The 10,560-nt window shown below is 40.9% G+C and overlaps 1 protein-coding gene across 2 annotated transcripts in view; it reads left to right on the top strand.

Moving 5' to 3' along the window:
* The first annotated feature begins 3,582 nt into the window (after nt 1-3,582).
* Nucleotides 3,583-10,560, top strand: part of NIPAL3 (NIPA like domain containing 3) — a 29,927-nt gene continuing 22,949 nt past the window's right edge. For both annotated transcript variants that reach the window (XM_075195376.1, XM_075195375.1), the window contains exons 1-3: nt 3,583-3,751; nt 4,408-4,627; nt 7,797-7,865. In XM_075195376.1, coding sequence (XP_075051477.1) covers nt 4,541-4,627; nt 7,797-7,865 — 156 coding nt within the window. In that variant the 5' untranslated portion in view covers nt 3,583-3,751; nt 4,408-4,540. The remainder of the gene's footprint in view (nt 3,752-4,407; nt 4,628-7,796; nt 7,866-10,560) is intronic.

The following is a 10,560-nucleotide window of genomic DNA, read 5'->3' as shown; positions in this document are numbered from 1 at the left end:
CTGCTGGGTAGAGAGACTTGCTCAGCACAGATATGCAGCGTAACAATAACAGTCTATAGCGGGTATGGATACCGCTGCCAAGAGGAGAAGCTAGTCCTAGCGGATATGCATAGTAAATGTGGAAAGTCAATAACAAATAGGCATACCGCTATTCAGTAGAACAGTCTGTCCACAGGAAGATGCAGGAACTGCAGAGACGCTGAACGGCAGCAACGGGTATAGGAACCATAGGTGAGTAGAAGCGGTAATCAGAGACCAGCTGAGGACACAGGCAGGAAGCAGGAGACTGTAGCAGGTATGGAAGCCAGCGATGAGTAGCGCAGGGAATCCACAGGAGACTGAAGACACTAGTAGAACACAGGAGACTGTAGCGGGTATGGAAACCAGCGAGGAGTAGCACAGGGAATCCACAGGAAACTGAAGACACTAGTAGAACACAGGAGACTGTAGTGGGTATGGAAACCAGCAATGAGTAACACGAGGAATCAGCAGGAAACTGAAGACACTAGTAGAACACAGGAGACACCTTCAGAGACTCACAGGGAATGAGACTCAAGATCAGGCAATGAGGTAATGAGCACAGGTGCCTTAAATAGGGAGAGTTGCCTGATCAACCAATTAGATTAAAAGCAAAAGTCACAAGAGTTCTTGGGTGCTGCGCATGCGCAGTCCATCAGGATGGCGAACGGCCGCGGTTTAGGACAGGTGCCGGCAGGAAGGCTAGGGAGCCACGCACCAGCGTAGAGGCACTTACGGTCTGGTGAGTGACAATAGCTCTCTGAATTTTCTCCACCAACTAAAATCACAGATTGCCAGCTAACCAGCCCTCAGTAAGCTACTCGGATCAGCATTCCACAGACTTGGTCATCCAAGCAGAGGCCAAAGTCAGCCTTACGGAGGGTCCCGCTGCCACAAAAATTGACTTAAGGATGTCCTTATGGTTCTCACCATCCTTAAGCATTGCTGCATTAGGACGTCTTGGACAACCATGCTATAAGTACGACTGCCTTATGAGGTGTTTCCCATTTACCAATGTCCCTCAGAGAGAAGAAGATAACAGAACTATAACCTACGGGACACCTGGAACTTCAGGTCCAGTGAGTTACAAGCCTCACCTAACAAATCATCCAGCAGAAGAAAAAGGAAAAGAAAATGTGCTTTTTCAACCTCCGCTTAAAGAGAAGGCTCCGCAGTCTCAGGGACTGCTATCTCTGGGATGTCTAACATCTGGCGCACAGCAGGTATCAGTTCCTCCAAACCCCATCGGTCAGGGGTGACTTCCTGCGCAAAGCAGGAGTCTACGATATATCACCCAATTAGCACTTTGCCCTCCTCCTGGGAAGAACATTCAGAGTCAGACTCAATCTCAGGTTGGGTTGTCACCACCCTCCTGCATTTATTCAAGGGCGTAGCGGATTCCAACATCCTATCCAAAAAGGAGGAAACCAAAACCAGGCTGCCACCACAGAACCCGCAGGACTGTGAACTGGCAAAACAGGCACCAAACAAGCCAGACTCCCTGAAGAGCCAGAGGGAACCTGGGTAAGAACGCTTCCCGATTAGAACTAGTTGAGCAATCTAGGGGGGGCTGCAGTGTCATACAAGACAGTATTGTGGGCAGGGGGCCTGTGAGGGAAAACATAATGAGCTTGTGTCATGGGGAATATCAGAAGAAAAAAAAAATAGTGAGTGTTGTCAGGGTATTGTTGGTTGAGGAGGTGCCGCATGCGGAAGATGCTTCTCCCTCACATGCCCCACTCTGCCTACATACTCGACTCCCATATGCTCCCCCAGCTTTAATCACACATGCCCCCCTCTGCCCAGCAGCGTCAATCCCACATGCTCCCCTCTGCCCAGTAGCGTTAATAACACATGACCTCCAGCTTTAATCACTCTCGGCCCCCAGCTTTAATCACTCATTCCTCCCTCTGCTCAGCAAACTTTAATCACAGAGACCCTCCTGTGCCCAGCGGCTTTAATCACACATGCCAACCTCTGCCCAGCAGCATGCCTCACACATACCCACCAGCTTTAATCACAGAGGCCTCCCTTTGCCCAGCATCTTTAAACACACATGCCCACCTCTGCCCAGCAGCTTTAATCAATCATGCCCCTTTCTACTCAGCAGCTTGCCTCACACATGTTCAGCATCTTTAATCACACATGCCCCCCTCTGCCCAGCATCTTTAATCAAACATGTCCCCATCTGACCAACAGCTTTACTCAAACATGCACCCAGCAGCTTTAATCACACGTCTCCCTCTCTACCAATCACCTTTAATCACACATTTCCCCCTCTCTACCCATCAGCTTAAATCACATATGTCCCCCTCTCTACCCATCAGCTTTAATCACACATGTCCCCCTCTCTACCCATCAGCTTTAATCACACATGTCCCCCTCTCTACCCATCAGCTTTAATCACGCATGTCCCCCTCTCTACCCGTCAGCTTTAATCACGCATGTCCCCCTCTCTATCCGTCAGCTTTAATCATGCATGTCCCCCTCTCTATCCGTCAGCTTTAATCACGCATGTAACCCTCTCTACACATCAGCTTTAATAACACTCTGCCCTGCAGCTTTAATCACACATGCACCCCTCTACCCAGCATATTTAATCACACATGCCCACCTCTACCCAGCAGCTTTAATCACACATGCGCCCATCTGCTGAGCAGCTTTAATCACACATGCCAACCTCTGCCCAGCAGCTTTAAATCACACATGCACCCCTCTGCTCAGCAGTTTTAATCACACATGCCAACCTCTGCCCAGCAGTTATAATCACACATGCCAACCTCTGCCCCAGCAGCTGTAATCACACATGCCAACCTCTGCCCAGCAGCTGTAATCACACATGCCAACCTCTGCCCAGCAGCTGTAATCACACATGCCAACCTCTGCCCAGCAGCTGTAATCACACATGCCAACCTCTGCCCAGCAGCTGTAATCACACATGCCCCCTATGCCCACCAGCTTTAGTCACACATGCCTCCCTCTCTAACAAGCAGCTTTAAATCACACATGCACCCCTCTGCTCAGCAGTTTTAATCACACATGCCAACCTCTGCCCAGCAGTTGTAATCACACATGCCAACCTCTGCCCCAGCAGCTGTAATCACACATGCCAACCCTTGCCCAGCAGCTGTAATCACACATGCCAACCCCTGCCCAGCAGCTGTAATCTCACATAAACCCTTTGCCCAGCAGCTTTAATCACACATGCCCCCCGCTGTCCAGCAGCTTTAATCACACATGCCCACCTCTACCTAGCAACTGTAATCACACATACCCCCCTCTGCCCAGCAGCTGTAATCACACCTGCCCACCTCTGCCCAGCAGCTGTAATCACACATGCCCTCTCTGCCCAGCAGCTGTAATCACACATGCCAACCCTTGCCCAGCAGCTGTAATCACACCTGCCCACCTCTGCCCAGCAGCTGTAATCACACATGCACCCTCCGCATCACATTACCCCTTTTTTTTACCTTTTTCTCCTCTAGTGAGTTCAAGGTACACAGTAACAGGAAGATTTCCTGCACACTCCTGTTCTGTGTTCCCATGTGACTGCTGCAGTCACATGACCCGGTGATGTCACAGTGACGTCTGAAGATACATTATCTGAAGGGGATTTACCTACTACCGTGAGTCCTGGGTGCCGGGCGGCAGGGCACTGCACCCGGCAAATAGAGCGTGAGGAGAGCACTGCACATTTCTCTTTCATGCGGGTGTTTCCAAAAATCACACATGGGTATGTATCCTTTAATGGGCTTGGTAACATTTAGGCGAAATAGCGCATATAATAGGCCTGCTTTTTTTTTTGTTTTTGCACATTGTAAATGACAGTCTTAAATCCCAATATCTGTCGATGTGTTTACACAGCTTGTATCCTAAGTTAATCGGATGTCCTGGATGCTTTCAATACCGTGGGCACCTTTTCCTGTCATTTGTTGCTTCTCATAAAATCTTATTAACGGTTTATTTTCTTTAAATAGTACTACATTTCCAGCGTATGTTTAATCTGCATGCAGGGACCTGTATTGTTTTGTATGGGTTAGATTGTATTCATGTGCAGCTTTCTACTGTTTTGTATAGTTCAATAACGTGATGGAAAACAGCTTTGTTCAAGAATGCCTAATGTACTAAATGTACTTGTGAACTGTTTTTTTCCTGTGTATATAACACCAAAATAATATTTTGATAGTAAACAAAATACAAATATACGACAGTAAATATGTCATTCTAAACAGTGATGGCAACTTAAGTTTACCAGTATGCAGTCTTTAGTTTAATCCATATGCTAGATAACTTCATATGTACTCTTAGACTTGTGATAACACAAATGATGTTTCCATTTGTAGTCTGAATAAAATGTAAATTTATATTGTTAATGTGTTTATCTGCTAGGACAAGATGCCTTTTTTAGGTAACTGTATGTTGCCACTTATGAAGAGGAACTTATCATAAAAAGTCAGGAGTGTTTTCTCTATATGAGGGCTAGAATATATGGATTGGACTTGAAAATACAGTGAAAGAGAAAATGGAGAAAACCGTTGTCCCTGCCATTCTGATAGATAAATTGGTATCCACTGTGGAAACTCCTGCTGACAACTACTTTTCATACAAGGTAAATCTACTCCAGCGCATGCATTTTAATTTATTGAAGTTGTCTCCATATAATGGTACCTTAGTAGTATTTGAACAAACAATCCAACATACAGTTCTGAAAAACTCTATTCTTATATAAATTCTGCCAAAGAAGTTTGTTTGGAATATCAGTGTCTGATGTGGCCTAATTCTATTTGGTATAACAATAGTATTAAATGTATATGTGACCTAGACTGCAGTCTATGTCAAAGGTTCAAAATATGTTTGGCTAAATAAACACCATGATCCCAAATGGCAAAACAATCGTGGCTCCTAAGAGTAAACAATGGGACAATACAATGGTATTAACCTGAGAGTACTGGATGTCATATACACTAATAACATGCAGTTTTCAATTAGGGACATTTATGAAAGCTGGTACAGTGAAAAAAGTTTTACAAAGTGGCTGGTTGTTGGCGAAGTGAGTTATAGCACCTTTTCCCTGTGCACCAGTATTTAGATATGTCCATTTACATAGAATATCACATTATTGCACAACTTGTTCTAATACAGAGTCTACTTCACTTTATCCCTAAGTTAGACATACTGCTTACTATGTGATGGAACTGCACCTTAAATATTAATCAAAAACATTCTGGTTTCACTTGTGTTTTTTTGTTGTTTTTTTTTTACCTTGAAAGATTACAATTCCATTGGCAATGCTCTTTCATAAAGAGTATGTGAAGCAGACTTTAATCTCTGTGGAAGAGATAAAGGGCATAAGTGGTTTGTAAATATAGGTAACAGTACCTATGAAAAGTTCATTAGAGAGTTTACTTGAGAAACATTTATAGTTTACTGTTGCTCTCTGTGTGTGAACTTCAGGGACACTAAATACAGCTTTTTCACCTTTTATTAATATAGCGCCAACACTTTACACAGCGCTTTACAGAGAATGTTTTTAATTGCATCACTCCCTGTCCCAATGAAGCTTACAGACAATATTGTCTAGTACACAAACATATACACTAAGGTTAATTTTGTCAGAAGCCTATTAATTCACCAGTATGTTTTGGGGAGGAAACCAGAGGCTCCTGAAGTAATGCAAGCTATCCTGTTCAGTATAGAAATCATGGCACCAGTACTGTGAGACAGCAATGCTAACCACTGTGCCACAGTACTGCTCCATTCCCTGTTGAACGCAGAGAGTGTCTTTTGGTATGGCTGTCTTCAGTCAGTGACTAGTGTATGTACACTCTGAAGCCAACATAGGAGTCTTACAGGAATTGACATGACCTGTCATTCAAACTGGTCACTAAAATGAGAGCAGTTGTTGTGAAATGAACTATTCCTCTTTGTGATGTTTTGCCTCTTGATTTGTTTATGCTAAACATAAGTCATCTACCTGCACCACATTTAAACTGTAAACATATGAATGACTGCTTTCAAGTTTCCACAATCGAAGTCGCGTGTATAATAGCTGCAGCTGGTCATTTGCATGAGTGTGGTCTACCTCAAGAATACATGTATCCACACATAGAATAAGTTTCTATTAAAGGAATTCTGAAAACTACCATGAGGCCTGGAAGGTCCTCAAAGTAATGAACTTCCCACTTCTAATTTTTCATGCCTGATTATCTATTGAAAAAGTCATCATTCTGAAATGTTGCCCACTGAGAACTTTGAGTTTCAAATCCTCATTAAAGCACACAACAAGCATTTCACCACAAGAGATAAATTTAAATTTAAAGTGGAGATGTTGCCATTAGCAACCAATCAGATTCTAGCTGTCATTTTGTAGAATGTACTAAATAAATGAGAACTAGAATCTGATTGGTTGCTAAAGCGCTACTGAATCTGGTGGTGCTATATAAATAAATACACATAAACATAAGTGCAACACTGAGTTTGAATAGGAAAATATTTCCCTCCCCCTTACAGTCTTTAGCCCAGTGCTACCCCTGAAACATCTTAATTATAATTTGCCATTGACTGAAGGGATGGGTGATGGCAATGAAAATTTATACCTTTATGGTCACTTTTTTAAAAATGACCTTCCTATCAGAATTCTTGTGTGATCATGCAGTCTCCTATTTTACCTAGCCCAGTGACACACAGTACAAAGTCTCACTGCTAAGAGAGATGTTGGCATATAAGTAAAATTGTGACCTTTACACAGAAAAGGGCAAGACATTCTGTATTAGTTCTGTAGACTATTTTGATTGTGTATCAAAGTATGATAGTGCTGTAACTAGCACTGGAGTTTACAACAGTGATGAACAACATAATATATTTAATGGACCTCATAAGAGACCCAACACCTTTTAAGAGGGCAACATGAAACTACAGGAAAGATTTGGGTCAGAGATAGACTACAGTGACAACACTTCTGTGGGGTGAACTTTAAATATATTGAATCTTTGACATGAGTATCAAACAGTATTTACAGTGATTAAACAGAATATTTAGCAAACGTTAAAACATGCTTCTGTGTATTAGTCATTATTACACTGTTTTTGTAATATTCTGGCTTAATTATTACAATGTATATTAATTTGCTTTAAGTTCAACACCCTTTCTCATCTGTCCATTTTTTTTTTGCTCTAAATTTGTGTTAAATTAAGCTGCAATATATTGCAGTTTTAGTATAAAAACAAAACATTCAACAATCTAAAAGATATGTAGTGATACAGTTTGTGTTTCAGATGAGTCACTTGTCGATTGTATGTTGAAGGATAAACAGATTTTTTTTTCTTAAAAATGAACAACTCTTCTTTGTAAGTGCAGAAAAATCTATGCTTTTGTTTACTTTAAGAATCCCAGGGGTAAATGTATCAAGCTGCGAGTTTCCAGCGGGTTTGAAAAGTGGAGATGTTGCCTGTAGCAAGCAATCAGATTCTAGTTATAATTTTGTACATTTTTCAACATGAAATCTAGACTCTGGTTGCTATAGGCAACATTTCCACATTTCAAACTCGCAGCTTGATACATTTACCCCCTGGAGTTTATCCATAGCACCATTTATTATTTAAATGGAAAAAAAAAATAATAATTACTATTAAAGACCAAATTATGTTATATTTCTAAAGACCACAGAACATATAAATGCTAAAAATGACAAAAAAAAAAACCAACACTTTTTCAAATGCGAATTCATTATGCAGTCTTGGTAAAAAAAAACAAATTTCTTTGCCCCATTTATTTTTCAGGAGAATCTTATTGGATCTCTGTTGGCCATATTTGGACATCTTATTATCAGTATTGCACTAAACCTACAGGTAAGGAAATCCATGCTATTAGACTGGAGACTGACCAGATCTGAATTGACACTTTTTGTAATAGTTGGTGAAAATAACTGCACTCCAACAAAGCTGTCTAGCACCTTTGGTGCATACCTGCAGCTGTCCCCCACTACTCTGCTGCTTGCTGTGATGGCTTTTGTACAATAAATAGGAATAGTATTCTGATGTTTTTGGCAAGGCGATCATTCTCTACTTTGAATAATGGACTTTGGTTCCAAGATTACAAAACAATGGGCAGGAAAGAGAACAGGTAGGCAAATAACAACATGTTCATGAAGGCAGAAACACCAGATGAACATTAACATTATCTGTAATTTGACTATATAAAGTTTTTTTTTTAAGGTTACAGTTGCTGAAGTAAGGGAACCTATTTATCTTTTCAACAAAAATGTATATTATGTAACGCAAGTACCCCTGGAGGCATCTAAAGCACAAGAACTGCAATACGTAGCAGTATATAGACCAGTGATGGTCAACTCGGTATACTTCAAGGGTTGCATATGCAGCCCTTCAACCTCCAAAAGGGCTGAACTTTGCCCTTAATTTGAGGATTTGAAATAAGTCCGCAAACAGCTTTGGCGCCCCCTCATCACTCGTCCCAAAAAACACACGCATGCTTCAAAATTCCACCACATGCCACTCAGCCACCACATGCCACTCAGATCTGCCACTCAGAGGCTCCAAAATAGCCTCACATGCTCTTACACACATTTTTCCACATAATTCCCCCACATGTACTCTGAAACTCCCCCACATGCCCACCAATGATATAGACAGTTTATTTACTCAGCTAACCAGAGATGGCCTTTGAATCTTAATGAAACTATGCTGTTATGCTTTTGTATACTTGATCACGTTCTAGTACAGCAAGGCTGACCCACTGTAGCTGCACAATAGTTATATTATCCCCCCTCCCCACATACAAGGCAATACTAATAGATAAACACTATAAAATTAGTTACAGCTATTTGTTACAATTAGATCCAGTTTGCATCAGAAGTAATATTTAATCAATAAACTATAATATTAAAGTGCCATCTCATGGTTATGCTGTCACAAAAAAAGTAGAATGCTTGCTATTCTACTCCAAGTTATAAACTTTGAAGGATTGGCCTCTAATTAATATATAGGCCTAACCTTGATTCATCTAGCCAAAAAATTCATTAAGAGAAACTGTATTAGACTGGCAGGTTTACTTATTGTGAAAACTTTTTTTTTTTTTTTTATGTGTAAGATGGAGCAAATATAAAATTTGTAATTAGGTTCTACTAAGAGTAATATTTATGTAATTGTCACAGTGACTTTTTATCCCTTTGCACACTTAGCATTTTAAAGCCCATGGTACAGGGATCTTGCCTCTGATCCTTAATAGAGTGATACCTTTAGGCTCTTGTACAGCAAGTTCTGACCTTTCCTTGTGAATGCATGACTTAATCGGGTTCTGTGCAAGTCAGTACTAAGATTTATGATGAAATTAGTTACAGCTATATTGGTTAACATTAGATTTAGTTTGCTTTGAATAGTGATAGAGCTGAGAATAGAGGAAACTTTTTGGTAGTCCCTCATCGCCTCCATTGAGCTATAAGTAAAGTACACATTTAATATACTTATTCTCATAAGAACCATTACTTTGGTGTGGTAACCAATAGTGTATTTCCTGTAGCTTTTACCCATCTGAAGTCGTCAAATGATTACTTATCTATGCCAGTCGTCATATGAAGTCCTGTGTCCCAATGTAAACATCATTGAGTAGACATGACTAGTTATTTCCAGCAAAACTGACATGATGTGGAAACATGGTATTTGGTCAGCCACCTCCAAGTTTGAAGATACTTTGCACTTTACACTTCTACATATCTTCATGATTGGGATAGTTTTGGCAAAGCCATAACAATGATCTCTCAATTTTCTCAAGCACACTTACATAGCACATTGCCGTAGGTAGATGAAGAATGGCTGTCAGATAGCAGCTCTATTTATGCTCTGCCCAGGTGTTTCATGTCTGCCTTTTTATCAAATGATTCACCAGTATCTCTGGTCTTGCAACACAAGTATTCTACACAACAGAGTAAAGGCATTTAGCAAGCAAGATACATGTGAGCTTCAGGGAAAAGGACCATTGACTATACCACATTATTTAGCGCAAATTGTAGTCTGTTACCACAGGGATTTTTAAGAGCTTGAAATGTTAAGGAACATCATGCGACTGTGCAAACTGCCTGAGTATTTAACAATTCTAACACATTCCAAATGTACTCTATATGTGCTCCATCTTCAGAGCTAAATTAATGACATGCTATGTCCCCGCACCCCATGACTTATGTCTGAGAGACCCTTTTGTCTTTTATGACTTAATCGTAACGTGACACTGTTATATTGTAGTATCTGGATGAAATATGTCTAAGCTGAAATGACTGCTTCCATATATTATAACTGGTATAAACACAGAAAACTTATTGCATAAGGAAGACTGAAAAGTAAACTTTGAAAGCACTTTTTACAGAAAACTTAAGAAATCCACCACCTTCTAGCTGGTGGTGTGCGGACATTAAAGCTATTCTCTGTCAAATGATTAGAGAAGTCGGGCCAGTCGTTAAGCATTTGCATCTTTCCTGGTGTAAAGAAGCATATATCTCAACTCCATTGTGTTCTTGTCTGCCTAAAGCTCTCA

The sequence above is a fragment of the Mixophyes fleayi genome, chromosome 2, assembly GCF_038048845.1.
Source record: "Mixophyes fleayi isolate aMixFle1 chromosome 2, aMixFle1.hap1, whole genome shotgun sequence".
Taxonomy (NCBI): domain Eukaryota; kingdom Metazoa; phylum Chordata; class Amphibia; order Anura; family Limnodynastidae; genus Mixophyes; species Mixophyes fleayi.
Note: the sequence above shows the minus strand (reverse complement) of the source record. Positions and strands in the feature narration are given on the sequence as shown.